Here is a 22,003-nt window from a genome sequence, read left to right on the forward strand (position 1 = left end):
TAGGCTAGAAATTCATGTTTCATAACGTGCTTCAAGGTTTCATGATCAAAGAGAATTTAAGCAAGAACATTGGGAAAATAATGTATTTCTATCTACAGAGGATACAATGCACAAAGACATTACATAGACTAATTTGACATGAATCTTATTTTCTTAAACATATATTCCAAGTAATATAGACATAAAGAAAAAACTGGCTATAGACATCAAGTGTAATAATTGGATATAGATCAAAGTATGTGTGTCAAACACACATCATGATGAACTAAGAAATTCGAAGAGATCAATGTTCGACGAATCAGATTACTAATAATGGACACAAAATAAGAAAGGGGGCCGGATGAAGATGGGGAACTGTGGTTGTGCTTATCTTTGCTTTCGACATGTGGTTCTCTCTTCTTCCCACTTATATTCCGTACACACACACTCCCTCTCATCAGCACATTTCTCACGACTTGTCTTCTACCTTATTTTCCCGAAGCTTCCCATTCCGTTTACCGACCAACTCAATCATTCCCACACTGACTCAAAACTATCGCATTTGCACTACTTTAACTCTACTATCAAGCAAGCAAGAACAAGCAAGCCATTGCCATGGCTATCTCCTCCACCTTAGAAGCTCGGTATGGATCTCTCTCGCTCTCTCTCTCTCTCTCTCTCTCTGCTTGTTTTTGCTGTCTGAGTTGCTTAATAACAACAGATCATTCTTGCTGCTTAGAGATACCCATGTTTTTGTTTTGGCAAATTTGGTATGAGCTCTTCTTAGAGAGATCATCTGTTTAGCTATGAAACTTTTCTAATTTCATCTTTGGGTCTGAGCTCTGTTTTGTCGATCACTTTTGTTGGTTGACAAACAGATTCGAGAGGTTCAGTAACTCCTGGATCAACCAGATTCCATTGTTTATTGTTTTCTTTCCTTGACCAATATCCAATTTGCCTAGAATTCAGAAGATTCCGTCACGTACTTAATCAAGTCGTTTGTAAAATATTCTAATTAGCTGAGACTTTATCATCAACATTTTTCTTCTTTTCAAAAAAAAAATCAACACTTTTCTTCTTTGATATACAAAAGAACAAGTTACAAACAAGATCCTCTAGCTTCATTAAAAAAAAAAAAAAAAAAAAGACCTCTACAACATCCATATTGCAAATCAAAGAGAAAATCAGGATTGGTTTCTGTAAGAAGGGAAGATGACTAGCGGCCAATATGAACAAAATGTCTTAAATTTACTAAGATATCCCTCACAAGACACATCAGTAATTTCGAAACTTTAAGAGTGTGAGTGTGACGTTGTAATTATCCATTTAAAGACCATAATTTTACTACTTATAAATTTATTTTTTCACTGTATCTCGGATCTGATCAGTTCGGGAGTCGCGACAAATCTAGCAATAAAGTTAGAGACGTTCATTTTCCAATAAATAAAAAGAAAAACAAAAAACATATTTCACTAGCTCGGAAAATTGAAACACAAAATCGAAATTTTGACTGTCTGGGACTTTTGAGTCTGCTCCGGTAAAAACCGTAAAGACTTGAGCTTTTGTTCCAAGACAGACGCTTTCTCTGCTTCGAAAACGACCCTATGCCGAGATATCAGCCATGACGCGGTACATGCCTTTGTTGAGGTCATGCACAACCCTCCGGAAACTAACCCAACTCCACGCCCATCTCCTCGTCTCCGGTCTCCACCTCCACCCCCAAGCCTCCACCAAGCTCATCGAGTCCTACTCCCACCTCGGCTCCCTCCACTCCTCCCTCCACCTCTTCCGCTCCTTCCCCAACCCCGACCCCTTCATGTGGGGCGTCCTCATCAAATGCTTCCTCTATAACCGCCACTTCCGCCACGTCATCTCCCTCTACCACCAAATGCTCCATCACCTAATCCCCATGACCCGGTTCATCTTCCCTTCCGTCTTGAGGGCATGTTCCGGCTGCGGGGAGTTGATCCTTGGGAGGAAGGTCCATGCAAGGATAGTGAAATGCGGGTATGATGAGGATTGCGTTGTCGAGACGGCGTTGGTTGCTTTGTATGGGGAGCTGGGGCGGTTGGAGGATGCCAGGAAGGTGTTTGATGAAATGTCTGTGAGAGACGCCGTGTCGTGGAGCTCGGTTATTTTGTCTTGTGTGGAGAATGGGGAGGTGAGTGAGGGGTTGGAGATGTTTCGAGGGATGGTGGGGGAAGGGGTTGTGCCGGATTCGGTTACAATGCTGGGTGTGGCCGAGGCTTGTGGGAAGCTGGGGTGGTGGAGGGGAGGTAAGGCGGTGCATGGTTATGTTGTTAGGAGGGAGTTTAGGGAGGATGAGTCTTTGGATAGTTCGCTGATTACAATGTATGGTAAGTGTGGTGACTTGCAGAGTCCGGAGAGGATTTTTCGTAGTAATGTAGGTTGTCGGGGAACTGCGTGTTGGACCGCGATGATTTCGTGTTACAATCAAGGTGGTTGTTACGCGGAAGCGATGGATATTTTTGGTGGGATGCAAGAGTGTGGAGTGGAGCCGAATTCTGTGACGTTGATGTGTGTATTGATGTCTTGTGTTGGGTTAGGCTTGCTGAGAGAAGGGAAGTCTGTTCATGGATTTGTTATTAGAAAGGGTGTAGACCCTGACCTTGATTTTGTAGGATCTGCATTGTTGGAGTTATATGCGGAAATAGGGGGAGTAAGCTATTGTCAGAATATTCTTGATATGATTGGTGGCAGAAATGTTGTTCCGTGGAATACAATTATTTCAGTTTACTGTCAGAAAGGTCTTCTGAGAGAGGCATTGCTACTCTTTGTGCGGATGCATGCCCAAGGACTAATGCCAGATTCATTCAGCATGTCAAGTGCTCTCGCAGCTTGTGGAAAGATGGGTTTGTTAGAGCTTGGGCATCAGATACATGGTCATATAGTCAAACGAGGCTATTTGGATGAGTTTGTGTTGAACTCACTAATTGATATGTACTCAAAATGTGGGTTTGTAGATTCAGCATACGTAATATTTGACATGATGAAACATCCTGGTATCATAACATGGAATTCTATGATCTCTGGATTTTCTCGCAGTGGTAACTCTGTCATGGCTATCAGTCTTTTTGACCAAATTTACCTGAACCATCTTGAGATTGATGAAGTCACGATTTTAAGTGTTATTCAAGCTTGCTCTGAATTAGGTTATTTAGAAAAGGGAAAATGGGTTCACCACAAGCTCATAACCTCTGGTATGAGGAAAGATCTTTTTATTGATACAGCTCTAACTGACATGTATGCTAAGTGTGGTGACCTTCAATCAGCTCAAGGTGTATTTGATACAATGATAGAAAGAAGTGTTGTCTCTTGGAGTGTCATGATCGCTGCGTATGGAATGCATGGCAAGATACATGCAGCCATATCACTGTTTAGTCGAATGTTAGAAACTGGAATCGAACCAAATGAGGTTACCTTCATGAATATTCTTTCAGCTTGTAGTCATGCAGGTGCTGTTGAAGAAGGTAGGTTATATTTTAGATCAATGAGGGATTTCGGCATTGAGCCCAATGCTGAACATTTTGCATGTATAGTTGACCTTCTAAGTCGAGTAGGTGATCTGAATGGAGCCTATGATATCATCAGATCAATACCAGTCTCTGTTGATGCCAGCATATGGGGCGCCCTGCTCAATGGTTGCCGAATCCACCAGAGGATGGATTTGATTAAAAGCATTGAAAAGGACCTTTTAGATATCACAACAGATGACACTGGCTACTACACCTTATTTTCTAACATATATGCTGAAGGAGGGAACTGGGAGGAATTTGGAAATGTGAGATTAATGATGAAAGGTATCGGTCTGAGAAAGGTCCCTGGGTACAGTGTGATTGAGATTGATAAGCAAGTGTATAGATTCGGAGCTGGTGATACTCCTCTTCCTCAAATGAAGGAGATCTATAGGTTTTTGGAGAACTTTCAGTGTCTAACCCATGGACTAGGGATAAGATAGAATTTAATATGTTGACATTTGACTCTAGTATATTACAAATTTACAAGTCTGAGTGTGAAGCTGCAATACCATTTCAAACAGAACACATGCGTGTGAGTGTTATGCTTTCATGGAGTTCGTTAACGTGTTTGTTTAATGCCTTGATGCGTAATTTGTTTCTGTTTGTTAATACTTTACCCAGGATTTTTTTACCTTGTTTATTTAGTTTTTTTTATGAAGGATTCTGTAATTCTTGTTCTATATGTAGGTACCTTAATTCTTGCAGAAAGCATGAGGTGGAACCCAATTCAGCAGTTCTCTCATGGTTTACAGAGGTACTCTTCGAAATAAAAAAAATAAAAAATCTTCTATCCAGTTTTAGTAATAACTTTCTGTTTGTCTGTTAATATTGTCCAGGCCAAAGTTCAAAGTTCTCAGAATGAGAAGTGTAGCATAACAGTTTCGTTAGACCAGCTTAAGGATGCTGACATTTTGCCACTAAAGGATGTGCTTATGTCAAGTGACTCATCTCATATTCATGCAGTTGACTTATTTCTGGAATTCCATAGTGACTTGGGCACAGAAAGTGTTGTGGATTTGATGAATGGAATCAGTGCAAAGCTTCGAGTTGTCGATCTCCAGGATTTGTCTGTGGGGAAAGAATTTCTGCGGTCTGTATCCAGAATTTTATAGATCTTGTTCATTTTTCACATTCACAAATGACACTTAAGAATATGTCTTTGATACACAGATTAATTCACCTCTTTGTATAATATTGTCATGCACTGAAATGTTCATTCTGCCATTCCTTTTTCAGTACATGATTGTGAAATTTGGAATGCTTTTGTTGATGAAGTGCACATCTTTCTTATATGAAACACTCTTATGACTTATTATTGTTTTGGATTCTGTACAGGGATCTTTGTCGGGTTTCTTTGGCTTGCCAAGTGTTCAACTTGAGGTCTATTCATATCCAGAAACTCGACATGGTTGGAAGCTTTTTGCGACTACACACCCTTAATCTCGACTTTTGTACTTCACTCGGTAGCTTGCGAAGGGACTGTTTTTCTTGCATGCCAAATTTGACGCGTCTCTCAATTTGTGAGACAAGAATTTCCAATCTCCTGACCACGACTGGTGCTCTGTCAAGACTTCCTTGTTTGCTAGAACTACGGTTCCAAAGCTGTTTATGTTGCAAGGGAACTGGATCCTGTCCTGGTTTAGAAGGGCAACAGAAATTGCAGACTGAGGTAAGAATACAGCCAAAACTGTTATTTGTTGGTGACAACTTAAGTAGTTAAACTAACAGTTTGTTTGGCAAATTGTAGAGTCAAGAAAAAGATGAAACCCTTGTAAGTGCGGGTAAGAAAGCCTGGAGAAATGCGAGTAATACATTAAAGAACTTTGTAACTCATCATCCTTCACCCATATGCTTTGAGAAACATTACCGGGAGTACATCATATCTTCGTTGCCTGGTCTGGAAGTTCTAGATAATTTTCCTATTAGAACGACAGAGAGAGAATTGGCCAAGATGAAATCTGCAAAGTACTTTGAATATCTACCTTATAAGAGACTGCACAAAGAAAGTGTTGTTAGTGTTTTGAATAAGCGTGAAATGGGAACAAGCGGTATACACTTCCAGAAACCATTCAAGCCAAAACAATTATATCCTCATCGAAATGGTCAGAATTTTTTCTTGAGGTCGCTTTGTGCTGCCAAACTTGGGTCCTCAACTTGGCCACTGTTACATCCACTATCTAATTTCAACCACACATGTAAAGCAGAAAACAAGAAGCTTCGTCCGAGGCAGTTCGAGTATCATCCATCAAATCCAAGTCTTATGGTTTTTGGAACTCTGGATGGTGAAGTAGTGGTTACTAACCATGAAAACGGGAAGACGGTTGGTTATATTCCATGCATTGGAGCAATGAGTAGTATCTTGGGACTTTGTTGGCTCAACAAGTCGCCGTCCAAGGTATGTGATACCCTGTAAGCAACTATGCATTAACAGTCTATTCTATGTTTCAGATCTAGTCAAAGCATAACTGGTTTTAATTCTTATTATTTTCTTGTTCTACTCATCTGTGTTGAACAAGTAGCTTGTTGCTGGTTCAGATAATGGTTCCTTGAAGTTACTCGACTTGAATAACATGTCACCAGAAGTTGCAGACTCTTGTTGCAGCTCTAGTGGTGCGACTTTTGAAGATTTCGAGCAATTGACTTCTCTTCATGTAAATTCAACCGATGACCAGCTTCTCGCTAGTGGATACTCCAAAGGCGTCGCTCTATACGATGTTGGCAGTGGAAGGCGTTTACAATTGTTCAGTAATCTTCACCAAGAACCAATCAATGTTGCCAAATTCACACACCATTCCCCTTATTTGTTTGCTACTTCATCCTTTGACCATGATGTGAAGATGTGGGATTTGCGAAAGAGCATAAGGAAACCTTGCTATACAGCTTCTAGCTCAAGAGGAAATGTAATGGCTTGCTTTTCTCCTGATGACCATTACTTGCTTGTTTCAGCTGTTGACAACGAGGTACACATCTATTACCAGGGTCTGGTGGTTTTTCGATTTTGAATTTGGAGGCTTAATTTCTAGTTGTCACTTGCCAGGTTAAGCAACTTTTGGTGGCAGATGGGAGGCTGCACACAAGTTTTGAGATAGCTTCGACTGGAAATCCTCATAACTATACACGGTCGTATTACATGAATGGAAGGGACTATATCATCAGTGGAAGTTGCGATGAGGACGTGGTTCGCATCTGTTGTGCTCAGACTGGAAAGCGGCTTCGAGATGTTTATTTGGAGGTAAATTAGTACATGAGATTTGTGATTGTCATATCTAAATATCTAAAGCACCCATGCTCAGCATAGCGTCTTTGCAGGATGAATCAGGAAGTTCAATATTCGTGCAGTCCTTAAGAGGCGATCCTTTCAGGGTGAGTTGTTGATGCAATGTGATTAGTTATTTAGTTTTGTAATTATCTTCACTGGGTTTAGGAAATGTTCTGTTACGAAAACCCACTCACATAAAAGTTGCTACCTTTTGTATGTTGTCTTAACAGCACTTTAACATGAGTATATTAGCCACTGCTACCCGTCCTAGCTCCAAGTGGGAGATTATCAAGGTAAAATGTAATTTGCAATCCGTCATTACTTGTTGAAGGTTTAACTTGGGGATGACTAAATTCTATAAGAACTTATGCAGGCCAACTTACTTGCATCGAGTGACTATGCAGAAGAGCACTGTTATGGTCAGTGTTTACAGCCTTCTTGCTGTCTGGGAGGTTGATCTAGGAGCAGAATTGTGTTTGTTTGCACTGTATATATTGGAATAGTAAAGGATCATATGGGATGGTTGAGTTTTGGACCAGAAACCGAGTGGTACTCAGGTTGCTTCAGTAGATAACACTATTCTGGAGCCTAGGAGGTTACACATCAGTGCAAAGCCTTTCCAATGGAGCCCTATAGTGATAAGGGGATTGAATGAAAGTTGAAATTCTGGAAGTTAAACACTCCAACAGCTAGTTTCTGTGTTGCTGACCAACAGATTCAGTAGTTAGTAAGAAAATACTCTACAATTCCATTGTCTTGAAATGCACTGGGAGGTAAATGTGTTCCTCTACTATGTCTGTTGTCAAATTAAGCAGTTTCAGCCACTTCGAGACGTGAACTCTGTACGTTCATGAACTCATGCAAACCCATTTTGCAGCTTCCCACACTCCAAAACTGAAACATGTCAAACAGAAAGATCATAAACAGAAGTACCAGTTGAAACTTGAAAGACTAACATATAGGGAAGCAAGACCTCGTTTCTGGCCCTTTTGGGGTGCCAGATTGTGACAATACCACCAAAGTCCTTCATGAAGCACCATACTACATTGTTTTTCACCATCGGTGCAGAGCTGCAAAAGAGCAGCACCTGCATTCTCCTTGCCACTTTCTGAAACTACAGTTACCTCAACTAGACCACTAATCCCACCTTCCTCAAGAATTGCTATCCTCCCTTCATGACTTGCAAAACGTAGCCAAGACAGCAACAGCCTGGTGCCCCTGGTCAACTGTTCTAGCTTTTGGATGCGTCACAAACTCCACCGAGTACTTCACAGCACCAGCTTGATGATCTGTTCCCTGATCTCACGAAATTTCGACAAACTAAACAATGTTGTAGCTGCATCTTCCAGAACTCTTTCCTTCCCTAGTAACTCAACTGGAGGCCTAATAACCCTGGAACTTCCGACCCGAACCATGTTTTCCTTGGATCATCAAAAAGGCAAAACAATGTGGCAGCTGAAGTTCTCATCATTCCCACTCTCAAGTACATGAATCAGGATTCAACTGCCTCAGCAATAGCAATTCTACTCCTACTGTCAATATTGATCGACAATTTAAGCGCTGTGACAGCATTGTCACAATTTCTTGTACCCTATTTTGAAGTTTTCTTGTGGAGCTTAGCAATTCCACCAACAAGCTTATGGCTCCACAGTTTGCACAATTGCACTAACAACTCCAGGTCCACTCACTTATAAAAATGAGACTACACTGCTTGATCAGATACTCCGGACTTAATAATCGATTATTGATAGTTAAGTAATTGTTAATAGAAATTCAATTCTGTTATATAGCATGATAAAAATCTCTGAAAAACTTTATTTGGAAATTGAAATCGGAATCAATTAAAATTATTTCTGGTATTTGGCATCTGTTTGATACTCAGTAAATAGCTCTAATTGAAGCAAAAATGCCTGTCAAAATGTCAATGAAACCACGATGGGGGTGAATATATTAATGTAACATTGTAACTACATCAAATGACCTAAGGAGTAAGATCAACAGTAACGAATTGTTCAACAACTAGACTCACAGGTATACATTTCTTTTTTCAACATTCACATAACAAATACTTTACAGGAGAGATTCAAATCCTCTATAAACCATTTGTTTTTCCTCTTTTCTAAAATCCCATTAAATCCACACAAGACCTTCAAATGAATTATTCGCACCAACAATTTATACATTAACAACCTCTGTTGACAGCAAAGATTATATTTCAGCAATTATCCTCTACCGGCATTTCTATGGTTTCTGAAGTAACTAAGTAGCGTCTGAGCCTGCGAGAAAACCAAAGACTTGGTTAAACACCACCATAAGACGCACAATCTGCGGTGAAGTCTAATAACTAGGCTGAAAGAGAGGCAACCATAGAAAACATGAAGAGTATCATACCTTTTCTTTGGCCCTTGGGGTGCCAGATTGTGACAATACGACTAGCGGCGGGACAGCTCCTTCTTGGAGCACCATACTGCAATACTTATTACTATTTGTGCAGAGCTGTAAAAGAGCAGCAGCTGCATTCTCTTTCCCTCTAGCAGAACCCAACTCAACAACCTCAACTAGAACAGGGATCCCACCCTCCTGACCAATTGCAGTCCTTCCTTCCGGAATTGTAGAGAGATTAGCCAAAACAGCAACTGCCTTGTCAACCATTCCAGCAGCTGGGTCCATCAACTCCACCAAGTACTTTACAGCACCAGCTTGAACAATCCGAGCCTTGTTCTCATGGAATATTGACAAATTAAACAAAGCAGTGGCTGCATCTTTCCTCCCTCTAGGAGTTCCATTTCCCAGTAGATCAACTAGAGGCCTAATAGCCCCTGACCTTCCAATACGAACCTTGTTATCCTCGATCACCGAAAGGCTAAAGAGAGTGGCGGCTGAGTTCTCCTTAGCCTCAGCACTCCCTGTCTCAAGGACATAAATCAGAGGTTCAATTGCATCAGCAGTAGCAATTGCAGTTTTGTTGTTATCATTGATTGACAAGTTAAGAAGTGCCGTGACAGAATTTTCCTGAACCCTAGAATCTGTAGAACGGAGCAATTCCACCAACAAGCTAATGGCCCCACAGTTTGCAATAACAATCCGATTATCCATATTATGCTTTGCAAGCATCCGGAGTTCATATGTTGCATCTCTTTGAGTATCAAGTGTAGTGCTTTTCAAGTCCTCTACCAGAGTCCGAACTTGGGCTTCCAGTCCAGAAAGATCGGGTCTTGTTTCAGTAGGTGGATGCGACACCATCCTTGGGATTAAGCTCCCAGAAGGTCGACGCCACATTGGATTACGTGGTCTTGCCTCCGGCATTCTGGTTGGCAACTCAGGTTCTCTCTGTTGAGGGGTAGCAGCCTGTTGTTCTGATTTAAACTCCCCAGAAGCATCACTGCTGTAGCCTGACAAGTTACCTGATGTCTGTAAGGACCCATTGGCATCTAATGTAGTTTCTCGAGGACCATTGGTATTAGACAGTATGCTGGAGGCTGAGGCACTTCTATTATGGCTTTGCGACAACTGGTTGGCTTCAGTGGTAATAGGAAATTCACTTCTGGATGGTGATGTAGACTGTTGGCTCACTAGATCTGTAGTCCTATCATCTATAATGGCAGATCTATCTTCAGAACTTGTCGATGATATTCTTGCGACATCCAAAACCTGCCCATTTCCAGCTACACCAGACAAGGAACCTTCTGATGCGGAACGAGGATGGAATGGAGACCTTCCTCCCCGATGAACTCCACCAGATGAGATAAAGTTTTTAGTGGGGGAACCCATAGACCGAGTTGAGTCAGGTGACATCGATGGGTTGACCCTAGAACGAGGATGAATAGGCGAGTCCTTTGGCACACCAGGCTCTGCATGTCCAAGAAGGTGTGTTGGCTTATTTAAGTCCATAGACTTTGTGGGATCAGGCAGTTTCACATTGTTTGACTCGCACCAATTTGCAATCAGTGCCTTTACAGTGTAATTAGGAATCAAATTGGTGTGAGCTAAAGTCTGCCGTGTCTTAGGACAAACTGTGAGGCCAAGATTAATCCAATTCTTGATGAAAGTTCTCTCATAGGTTTGTCCTGATGCCACAATTACTGGATCTGTCATCAGCTCCAGAGAGAGAGGACAGCAGAAATCAGCAGGTATTGGAACTGCACTGCAGCTTTCAGACTGCTTTATCGTAATTAGACGCTCATGCATACGAGTCACGAGGGCTATCATATGCTCAATATACTCTGCTTCCTCAATCTTTTCAGATTGTTCAGCATTCTCTTTCAGCTTTTCAAGAGCCACAGCCTCGATAAGAATCTCCTGATTCGACCTCAAGCTTAGGCCCTCGGCAATTTTCACTAGGATCTCTGAGCTGGGCCCAACACCCTCCACTAGAACACTTATAGCATCTTTAATGACAGTTGATGTTTTCTCATAGCTCATATGCTTAACTTTTTGTATACAGAGCTGCAATCCACCATGGTGAGTCTTAGACATCATAAAATGATAAATCCACCAAAATGATATCAATTACTTCACTGGCATTACAAAAATTTAGTGCTAAGATTCCACTATCTAAGTGGGGATTTTTAGCTCTATTAGTTGATACTGTTTACTTTATACCCAGAAAATATATTACATGTTACCCTACCCCAACAACGCTAACTAAAAATAAACACCGTGATTTCACCTTCTAACAAATGATGTTTCATCTAACAATGAACTTTTAGTAGGTGATAGATTGAAGCAACTGAGTGGCATGCTCTACTGTAAATATAAATAAAGGTAGAGAATTAATCACTTGTCTCACACATTTCATACCTCAAGAGATGCTGAACCCAATTCATCAGGAAGATGTTGCTCGGAAGTCTTCAGCAGCTGAAAGACATCTAGGCTACACGTTGGAATCTTTGAAATCAATGATTCAACTTGCAGAACCTAAACAAAAGAGAAAATCGTTAGAGATTGCCACTTGGGAAACACAACATCCATCTCTATCCTTGGGGAACTAAAATTATCACTATCTAATTTGGGCCATAAGTGGACAAGAGTGTATAATTTCAGAGAATCTTGTCTCTCTCACTAATGATAGTGCAGTAGATCTATCATTTCGGAATTCCATACAAATTTTGCCTAAAAGCAAACAGGCACAAGGCAAAAAAAGAAGAAGAACAAAACAAAACAAACACATGCAGAGTTCCAGGCAAAGATTGGAGTGGCTTACACTTCGAGTATTCACATTTATAGATAAACCTTCTTGAATTCGACTCTCAAAAACCAAAACTTTTGATACTCTTAAAAGGAAGGATTAAATTCAGTTTGCCCCCTCGTACTTTAGGTCAATAATCAGTTTGGTCTCATATCTTTTTTTTAAATAACGTTAGTCCTTGTACTCTCAAACATCATCAACTAAGTCCAAAATTTTAATATGGCTTCAAAAATAATATTATTTGTTGACTTGAAACTGACATGGGGATCCACATTTGAGCTTTTTAATCTACAAATAGGGCAAATAAACATTCTAAGGATAAAAAAAAGTCATTTTTCAAGGACCAAACTCACCCATTTTTGCACTAAAATTCAAATTTTGGACTTAGATGATGTCCTTTGAGAGTACAAGGACCAACGTTATTAAAAAAAAAGATATGGGACCAAACTGATTATTGACCTAAAGTACGAGGGGGCAAACTGAATTTAATCCTAAAAGGAAACACAATCAGCAAATCTGATGACAGGCAAGTAAAACAGGAGAATAAGCCACATAGCATGTGGTTTTAGATTTTAAAGTACGGATAAAACACAGGAACAAAGATAGGGTAACAAGAAAAGAAAGATAGATAAATCTCTATTAACAACAGGTGGGGAGAAACCCTATTAATTCTAACTAAAGGCTTAACCGCACTTCAACTTGGTCTAACTTACGACATGAGCCTGTGACCATGGGAGGTCAGTCTCGGTAAAATTACATTATTATTCATGACAGACTACAACTGAATTGTGTAGTAACTTACAAGATTCACTTTACTCGACAATGGTTGCCAGTCTTCAAATTGCTCCCTCAATTCCTCAAGATAGTGACCCAGTTCTTCAAATGGCTTATTAAGCACTTCATAAGAAGCTATCTCAGAATCAACAATGGCATCAAGTACAGTCTTCAACAATTTTAATATCTCTTCTGCTTTTTGGTAGTACTTCTGAACAGGGTCCACATTTATGTTCTCATGGGATGAAAAATGGAAAAAAGAGGAGATGCTATTAAGAAGTGCTTTGAGCATTGAGATCTCCATCCCACCTGTGTCAATATAATAAGAACACCCATGTTAATATATAAGATTCAGAAAATCTATCTACAAGGGAAGGAACAGAACAAAAAGAAAACAGATTACTAGTAAAGCAGAGGCATGCATAGCATATTTCATATTGACAATGACAAAATGATTAAACTGATTTCATATGTAAGTTGAAGCAAAAGGGTAGACCTTTCTAAACACTGGAATTGACATATGAAAAAGGCAACACTAATTACCACTCTTGCCACAAATTTAATCCTCAGGAAAAGTCTGAACTCAAAAAGATTGCACCAAGGTAAACTGACAAATTTCCAGTGGTACACGGTGCCCATCCTTTAAAACAAATCTCATTGTCAAAATTTTAAAATTTTTTAATCTCAAATATGCACTTGGTTTTAATCCTTAATTCATCAAAATTTCTGGATAAGTTAAGTAATCTAATTTGCTCAAGCATACTGAATACGCAACTATGAAGATGAAGCAAGCTAATGCTAATCAACACCTCTGATGAAGCTGCCTATCTGTTTGAAACTGAGGACCCTTCATTATTCAGACAAGGGTATATAAGATTTCGTCATACATCCTATGTAGAAAATAAATTAGAATGAAATTTATGATATAAAGAAGCAATCAATAGGGTAGAGGCCTATTCAAGCATATTCCTGAATAAGCTATCTTGTTATTACATTTTTTAGAATAATACACACATTTTGCTTTACATGTAAAATTCACCAACTTTGGTTTTCTTCTTTATTTCTTTCTAGATTTTTAGTTGGCTTGGCATGTGATTGGGATACTGTAGCCTTCATTCACTTGACTACTAATCTAGAAATTTTACCAAAAAAAAAAAAAAAAAAATTAAATTAATCTAGAAAAGAAATAAGTACAGCAACAGTTCTAGTAAAACCCCCTATATTGTATTGGTTGTCAAACATGCATAATCTCAACAAGCGGATCATATTATTGAGGAACACGCCAATATGTACATCTTCAATTCTACTCGTAATAAGAAATATAAAATAAAAAAGAAAGAAAGAATGCACCTTTATTCACCATAAATACACAACTTTCACACCAAAGCAATCTTTCTCAGTTCTGATTCTTCAGATCCATATTCCATAAAAATGGCGAAAAGACTTCTTAACACCCATAGAAAATCTACGTACACTCACTATCAAGCAATACAACCAAATCTTCGAAATCAAATATCCAAAATGAGTGAACCCTGCAAAAAGAGAAACCAAAACTCAAAAACTCAAAATATGAGCTAGATATATATTGTAACATAGTTGATGTAATATTGACATTTCAAATCATCAAATGTCCCCTCATGACCTCAAATTTTTTTTTGCCTAAACAATTTCCTCACAAATTCATTCTGTCAGCTTTCCTACATGAAGAGACCTAAGTAATGAGCACTTTCCTCATTCCGCAATGCTTCCCTTGTTATCCCATCTACCTATCCACATGGAACATATGGAAAAGATATGACAAATATGCACCAAAGATATCTTCCCTGCTTTTTATTTCCTCCTTTTCCAACCCAACACATAAACTCAGTCTACCGCCAAGGAAGTTTATAAATTCCAATCATCATAAATATGAATGAGGAAAGAATAGTAGTCATTTTCCTATCTAGACTTTTTCCCTAAATACAAAGTTGGATGTCCCTCAAACATGCTGTTGCACCCTCCCATACATTCTGACATGTGTACAACATTTGGACAAATAATCATTTCCGAATTCCAATTTTCGTTAATCAATTACAGCACCCAACTCCAAATCATAACCATCTCCCACTTCCTACCTCGGATAAAAGCTTCACCAAATCAGTAACCATGATCTAAAGTTAGAAGTCCTCAAGAACCATAAGCCTAGAAGTCTAGAACACTAAAGCATTGATCCTCATACCCAAAATTTTCTACTTTTCACTTTCAATCTCAAACATGTCTTTTCACACTACCCACCCATCCACAAATTCAACTACAAACTTAGCAAAAAGAATACAAACTTTTTCCTATACACTATCTATCTGGGCGTGATCATTAATACAAAAAAAAAAAAAAAACAACTCAAATTTCGAATACAACTCAGTAGACCCAGAAAGGGATTCCATTCCCCGAAACGAAACACACTCCAATTAAGCTCCCACAAAAGCTAAGCACAGTGCAAAAAACCAAAATTGATCAAAAATCAAAGCTCAAATGCAGGTCCAGATAGTCAAACAAGCAGTCAAACCAGCAAACCAACCAAAACCAACCACACCACAAACCTCCCCACAATTCTAAACCCGTAAACAGATGAAGCTGGAGATGAAAGCTGAACAAGTAACATAAAAATCGTACCTTGATTTGGGAAAAACGAAAAACCCAGAGAGCAAATGAAGAAGTCAAGGCCAAAGTTGTCAGCTTTCTCTAAAAGGGTATTCACCCGGAAGCGTTTGCCTAATTCTCTCTCCCTGCCCAGTTTTGTGTCTCTGAAAATCTTGTGAAAGAGGGGTTTGGTTTTTTTTTTAGTAATTTTTCAATTTAGGTTTTTGGAATTGGAAGAGATTTATATACAGTAGAGTTTAGCTGCTGCTGCCAGTTTTGCTATAGCTCGTTGGGGACTTAGAGGGGTAGTTTGGTCATTTCGGCTACTGTATAGGCAACTTGGTGTTTGGAGAGGTTTTTGACTGGAAATGGAAGTCATTTGGGTAGCCGCCAAAACGGCCGGGGCCTTTGCCATTTCTTCTGGTCTCTTTTAAAGAAAATATTTCCTCTTCAATTTGTATTTGGCTATTTTGCAAGACAAATACATCCTAATTTTATTTTAGCATCAAATGTGAGAAATTTTAACTATATATGATATACGTGTTTTTGTTTTCTGTCATTTCGTGGATATGAAGTCTTACAATATAAAAGATTTTTTTTTTTACTTATAACGATTATGAATTTACCTATTATAATACAAACTTGTGTTTGAATTGGATTGCTGGTTTGTGATTCAAAAAAGAAAAGGACAGTCTAGCATTCTGTAAGGGGATCAATGGCACTAGTCAAGGATGTAATCATTTGAGATTGTTGAGAATGAATGAAAATAAATAGACAAGACCCAAATAATTGGAACTGACAGAAAACTGAGAAAAGTAGCTATGTTCCATTTGCTTCTTAGCAATAATGTATAATTCTTGCTTTGCTGTCCAACCGCATGGCAGGGATATCATTTACATGCTCTCTCATTCTTTCGTTCAAAGTCTCAGTCACCACTCACTGTAATTTTTCATACAGGTTAAAAATGGAAGTTCCATTCCAACATCCAAATTTTATAAAAATCTTCCAATTTGTTTCATTTACTTTAATTTTTTTTTAAATATATCTTAATACCAAATTTGGAGGTTCACTTTCCTTTAAAGAATTTGGTGGCCATAAAAGATCAATCCGGAAGCCCTTCTAATGAGGACGAGTTGAGGGCTTTTCGATTAATGGTTTAAAAGACATTTTTTCCGATCACATTTTGACATCTCATCCGTTCAGTTTTTAAGTCTATATGAGTAGATTATTTCTACAAAATTTCAGCCGAATTGATGATTGTTAATGTATTTAACTGGATCAAATTAGTAGACGAACCTAATCTGTCAAACATAAACCGTTCAAGCTTAAGAATATGACTGAAAATATGCAGAAATGATATACTCATAAATATCTATAAACTGAACGGTGAAGATGCAGATATAAAATCAAAAAGTAGGTGAATCTGTAAAGTCTTCAACTAGTCTTTGTTATAAATGTCCTCGTTAGAAGGGCTCCGAGATCAATGATATACTAAAATTTGGCTTTCCTATGTTTTCACTTTTCGGAAATGGCACCAAAAATTTCAGACTTTGACCGCCATTTGGATTTTATGCCCTCTGCAATGGAAATAATTTTGACCAGAAGAAGAAGAAGATTCTTCTTTGCCAAACAAAGCTAGAGAAAGATGGCAGCAAGGGCTTCAAAATGTCAACTATGCAGTTTGTTCCTTTTCTATTCTCAGAAGCTTCTTCGAACTTTGTTTTAGGTGACTCATTCCAACGACTCTTGTTGTCCTGTTAGCTACAATTTCTTTAGGTTTTGGCTCATTGGATGTGCGAAAGGACATTGGTCAACAATCTAATATATTTTTTCATTTGGATAAAATCAAAAATCTAATATTGTTGTGGAGAATAATATTATTGAAACAATTTAATTTACTGTATCATACATCCAATCCGGTATATTTGATGTATTTTTACTCGATGTGACACGACATTATTACGGTCACATTACTTGAGTTTTAAGCTTTACCGTACCTTATTTTTACCTCAAAAGAGGGATCCTCCTTGTGATGCCACAGAACAATCTGTGAATCATTAGACCAAATCTAAAACGAAGAAAATTCTATAAGCATGATAGAATGTGACAAGCTGACAATAGCTATAACAAATATTCTAGATCACCTAGTGGAGCTGAAGAAAATAAAAGAAGAATAGAATAGAAAGATAAACAGCTCAAAAAGGGGGCCTTATTGGGCATAATTTTGATTCACTTTTATGTTGTTACAGCTATTCACATACAAATTCAATGAAGTTTACAGAACCAAAATGTGAGTAGTTCTATGACTTCTATCTATACCTCTCTACTGTCTAGGCTTTAATTATGAGCATCCTTTTCTTCGGGTCTGCAAAGAATGATTCATCATATTGAACAATAATCTTTATCACTTGGCGTACTTCATGATTCCAGATAATTTTGTTGTCATGTGAGTTAAAAATGCAGATGGCAGGCATTTTGTTCCATCAACCACCGAGCAAAGGCAGCTTTCGGAGTTTCATAGCGGCTGGAGTTCTGCCTCTGTAACAGTCGCATCCACAGGCTTGTATGGATGGACTATCCGTTGTCGGTGTCTCCACAAAAGCCACAATCCAGAAACTAATAATCCAACAACAAGAACGACTAAAATTGATACAACCACTACAACCACCACATGACTCTTCTTCCACCATGTCCTGTGCAATTTCAGAATATCAAAATATCAAGAGGTAATTCTACTTGTGATACTGTTATCTGATCCACAGCTCCTCATTCTAATTTCTAAATACATCAAAAGGCAGATGGGCCTTTGGTCATGCACCATTACATGATGACATCTTATCAATCATCATTATTCTCTGTGGGTCTGTGGAATATAACCATTGCATCCTATCTCTTAAAATAGTTTATAAATCATCTACTAGCACTAGTTCTCTGTGTGATGGAGCGTCACTATCTTATTTATATATATGCATGATAACGTAATGTTATCTCAGATAAAGGGAGTGAAATATAAGTTACCGTTTTGCCTTGGGCTCAACCTTCCATCCAACCAACTGATAACTACCAAACATGACGGGAAACTGCAACCTATGTTCAGCAAGCTTGGAAATAATAGCCTGTGGGCAGAGCTAAATCGTCAAGCAAGCAGTAACAAAGTTGGTAGACAGTAGCTGCAATTCTACAGGCTTACTTACCACAGCTGTTGTATTAGAAAGGTACTCGGTAGAATCTGCAGGGGTTATGTCCCATTTAATAATGGAATGATTTCCACTGGGAGAAAAGTTCACCATATTGACCTGAGAACATCCATTCAAATTAGCAACTATAACACTTAATAAAATATCTCCCTATCTGTATATACAGCAGTATTAAACTAGTAGCCAGGAACTATGAAGTAATATCAATCAAATTTAATGGTTTTCCCTGACCTGTGAAGTGCTAACTTCTAATTCCTGAGCTATGAATTCACCAAGTTCTGTAATGTGGGGCTCCAGATCTGAGTAGCTGATGTTCAAAGACATGTCAAATGTTATGTGTCCAATGTGGAGGTCTCCTGTACGTCAAGGTTAACAAGGCAAACTTAATAGACAGTTGTAGAAACAGATCAAAATGGAAGATAGCATGATATGTCTTTTTCTCAGAAAGAATGCAGCATAAAATCAAAATTCACAAACTGATTTTGAGGTTTAGAATTTTGAGTTATAGACTGACATACTCTATCATGAATATGACAGCAACAATACTAATACAAACAAAATTATTTACTTTTCAGGTCAAGAAAAAAAAAAGAGTTATTCACACCAGCCAATGAAGGAACTTGATACTGAAAACATTGGCTGAGCACCTTAGTGCCAAACCAGGTTAAACACTTAAAAAAATTACTTGAAATTCTGTAGCCCGCGCTACCTGAAAGAACATATGGCGATCCAGACGGAGCTACTGGAGGCCGTGCTTCGGCAGTTGGATTGTTTTCCTCTGAAGTAGGAGGCATTGGTAGAGGTGAAGGAGATACATGAAGTCTTTCCCATAACTCAGAACAATTAGTTTTCCAAAAGCCAATCTTGGACTGCTCACGGTCATACATTACAAGAGTATTGCGAACAAGAATTCCTACCATAAACATCATTGATAACATGACAGTTAATTGAAAGTAGAAAGTCAACGGGAAAAGTACTACAAGATATCAGATGTGCAGAACTGAGGAACAGTTGCAAAATCATCTACCTCCCAAAAGTGTAGTTGGATCCTTTCCATTTTGGAAAATGCCAAGACAATAAGCACCGCGGACTTTGGAATGCTTCATAGTTTAATAGAGTAGAGAAATAATCAATTAGTGACATCAAGCAACCAATGGATACTCACAAGATTGCATGATAAAATATTACAATTTGTTTGCTACATTTCAAACGCAAGTGTATTCAGGAATAAAGGGGGTCGGTTTAACTAAAACCTTAAAAGTTTCAGCCACTCACTCGGAATAAGTAATTTTCAGGAGATAGACCAAACTTTTTCCCATTGCCAAATATCATGTCAACTTGTGGAAAGGTGCTTGAAAGTTTGGACACATCACTGAATTAAAATCGAGAAAATTATTAATTGCATAAAGGCAAGTAATGTAGAACAATCAATTAAGTTCTCAGTTTCCAATAATATGTGATACCTTCCATCAGTGGCAAAGCATATATCATTATAGTTGGGATCAGGGCCACTGATCTGTTTGAGTGAATTAAGTTCCTTCATGATCTACATGCACATTCAAGGAGGAGAAGAAAACAGAAATTAGGTTAGAAGCTGAGATCTTGACAGTACTATTGGTGTGCAGCTTAGGTATGAGGAATAAATGAAAGAACTAAACCTAGGAACACCAAAAATATATACAGAAAGGAAATTCTTAAGAAACAATGCCAAAAATTCATATGCAGTTAAGGAGCTGCAAATTCTTCTACCCTAACTACAACTTAGATGTACCACTGAACTTCTAATTGGTCATACATATCATTAATTATATTATATTCACAATTTATTACCATTTTTCCTCATTGGACATTCTAGAAGACCATTTGCACAACAAAATAAATATTCAAGAGGAGTATATCACTTCAAAAAGCTGATAGTAGCGGATAAAGTTAAGCATCACCAGAATATCATATTATATGGTATTGTAAAAATTTTGAAGTACTATTTAAGTCCTAAACTCTGAAAGTAATCCACAAGGGCAGAAGAGAATCTTACAGCCTCTTTAAATGCTAGAAATGCTTCTTCCGGGAGGTAAGCGTACGTTGTTCCACTATCCAAGACTGTTCCATGTTTTCCGTCAAAAATGCTTGGATTCAGCTGCAATTGCTTCCCAGCTACATGTATCTCCTTCAAATCAATATTGTAGTATGGACTGTTGCCATCCCGAAACTAGAGTAAATGCGTGAGATGTATAGATTGTATTTCTTTTATCAAATTGGACCTGCTGCACTACATGTGCGAGAGACAAAGTTTTCTAAACAACACACCTTCGTCCAGGGTTTGATTGCGTAAAGACCATCTCTTCAGGAGTTGAAATCCCACCAAGAACCATCGCACCTCCACCAATATCCATCCCACCATAACACAACGAGAACGAATCACTAATCACACCCTTCTCCACAAGCTGATCCACCACACTCAAATCACCACGTCCCAATCCCATTATCCCATCAGCCGGCTGGCTAAACAGGTCACCGGTCTCCACATTCTCACACCCGAAAACCGCCCTCTGAGGCTTGAGATCACTCCGGTTCCCAAACGATATAACATCCTCCCCCAACACACCACTACTACTGCTCATTTCGGCATACTGCCTCTCGTATATACAGTTCACCCTCTCACTGTCACAAGAGCAATCTATATTGCACTTCACAGCTTGATACGTGCTCGACGATTCCGGATCAAACTTAGGATCCTAATCAACACATTCCAAATTCACAACATCAACACCTAAACGAAACCTAAATTCTACATTCTAATAATACCAAATCCAAATTAGCTAAAATTGAATTTGAGCTTTTGATTCAGAGATAGTATTACCTGGTGTCTACCGCACTGTTGACAAGAAGCGCAAGGCACATAGGTGACGGTGCTGCCAGTATCAACAATCAGAGCGAACATCTGCGGCGGCGTTCCGATCCAGAGCCGCGTCGTATAGTACCTAATCCAAAAAAACGACACCGATTTCAATTCAAACGCAAAAACCTAGAAAATAAAACGACGACGGAGAAACGTACCCGTTGCGGAGGAGATCGTCGTAGAGGCTCATCCTGGCGTTGGGACGCTGAGAGGTCTCGGATCCCTGAAGGTGACGACGCGAATTGAACGTCGTCGGAGAAGAAGAGGAGGAGGAATCGGGAGTGGAGTGGTAGAGAGGTAGCACCATCGCCGGGACCGGAAGTGAGTGGAGAAGAAGAGCAGGGATGCTCGGATTGGCCGAGACATGGATGAAATCGATAATGAAGGTTACGAAGAAGGTGAAGAGGACGGTGAGGTGCGCCGGCGAAGCCTCCTCCGCCATTTGAGGTGGAGCCGGAGATGGTTTCAGTTTCAGATCGGAAATGAGAACAGAGAAGAAAGCTGAGAGGAGCTTTGAGTGAAGAAGAAGAAACCAAAGCTCTTATTTCG

At 39.0% G+C, this 22,003-nt stretch overlaps 3 protein-coding genes across 3 annotated transcripts; 1 reads left to right on the forward strand and 2 right to left on the reverse strand.

Annotated features, from left to right (window-relative positions):
• Positions 1-509: 509 nt before the first annotated feature.
• LOC101301813 lies at positions 510-8,494 on the forward strand. The gene is made up of 10 exons (XM_004287929.1): positions 510-623; positions 4,206-4,272; positions 4,355-4,608; positions 4,854-5,187; positions 5,266-5,913; positions 6,038-6,478; positions 6,556-6,750; positions 6,828-6,881; positions 7,008-7,070; positions 7,151-8,494. Exons 1-10 carry the CDS (start codon positions 595-597, stop codon positions 7,232-7,234), a joined length of 2,169 nt encoding a protein of 722 aa, XP_004287977.1. The 5' UTR covers positions 510-594; the 3' UTR covers positions 7,235-8,494.
• Positions 8,495-8,692: 198 nt separating this feature from the next.
• On the reverse strand, positions 8,693-15,574 carry LOC101302105 (U-box domain-containing protein 4-like). Its single transcript, XM_004287930.1, has 6 exons — positions 15,392-15,574; positions 14,090-14,271; positions 12,768-13,048; positions 11,578-11,694; positions 9,169-11,223; positions 8,693-9,053 (listed from the first exon to the last, which is right to left on the reverse strand). The coding sequence occupies exons 2-6, from the start codon at positions 14,100-14,102 to the stop codon at positions 9,000-9,002; spliced, it is 2,520 nt and encodes an 839-aa protein (XP_004287978.1). The 5' UTR covers positions 14,103-14,271; positions 15,392-15,574; the 3' UTR covers positions 8,693-8,999.
• A 1,980-nt stretch (positions 15,575-17,554) lies between these two features.
• Positions 17,555-21,896, reverse strand: LOC101304919 (aspartic proteinase-like protein 2-like). Its single transcript, XM_004289134.1, has 12 exons — positions 21,613-21,896; positions 21,416-21,536; positions 20,863-21,290; positions 20,591-20,747; positions 20,019-20,101; positions 19,831-19,927; positions 19,583-19,655; positions 19,265-19,468; positions 18,787-18,911; positions 18,553-18,654; positions 18,377-18,474; positions 17,555-18,051 (listed from the first exon to the last, which is right to left on the reverse strand). The coding sequence occupies exons 1-12, from the start codon at positions 21,894-21,896 to the stop codon at positions 17,874-17,876; spliced, it is 1,950 nt and encodes a 649-aa protein (XP_004289182.1). The 3' UTR covers positions 17,555-17,873.
• Positions 21,897-22,003: the final 107 nt, after the last annotated feature.

This window comes from Fragaria vesca, linkage group LG1 (assembly GCF_000184155.1).
Source record: "Fragaria vesca subsp. vesca linkage group LG1, FraVesHawaii_1.0, whole genome shotgun sequence".
NCBI classification, from domain to species: domain Eukaryota; kingdom Viridiplantae; phylum Streptophyta; class Magnoliopsida; order Rosales; family Rosaceae; genus Fragaria; species Fragaria vesca.

What these genes read in the sequence shown, in the direction of transcription:
- LOC101304919 (XM_004289134.1), bottom strand. Translation starts at nt 21,896, where the DNA reads ATGGCGGAGGAGGCTTCGCCGGCGCACCTCACCGTCCTCTTCACCTTC. An exon ending in CAATCAAACCCTGGACGAAG is followed by an intron (nt 20,748 to 20,862) that starts GTGTGTTGTTTA and finishes GGATGGCAACAG; the next exon opens with TCCATACTACAATATTGATT. An exon ending in TAGAAGTTAGCACTTCACAG is followed by an intron (nt 18,655 to 18,786) that starts GTCAGGGAAAAC and finishes GGATGTTCTCAG; the next exon opens with GTCAATATGGTGAACTTTTC.
- LOC101301813 (XM_004287929.1), top strand. Translation starts at nt 595, where the DNA reads ATGGCTATCTCCTCCACCTTAGAAGCTCG. An exon ending in TCCTCCACCTTAGAAGCTCG is followed by an intron (nt 624 to 4,205) that starts GTATGGATCTCT and finishes TTCTATATGTAG; the next exon opens with GTACCTTAATTCTTGCAGAA. An exon ending in TAAGAGGCGATCCTTTCAGG is followed by an intron (nt 6,882 to 7,007) that starts GTGAGTTGTTGA and finishes TTGTCTTAACAG; the next exon opens with CACTTTAACATGAGTATATT.
- LOC101302105 (XM_004287930.1), bottom strand. An exon ending in TGTCGAGTAAAGTGAATCTT is followed by an intron (nt 11,695 to 12,767) that starts GTAAGTTACTAC and finishes TCTTTTGTTTAG; the next exon opens with GTTCTGCAAGTTGAATCATT. An exon ending in CCCCAAGGGCCAAAGAAAAG is followed by an intron (nt 9,054 to 9,168) that starts GTATGATACTCT and finishes GTTTTCTCGCAG; the next exon opens with GCTCAGACGCTACTTAGTTA.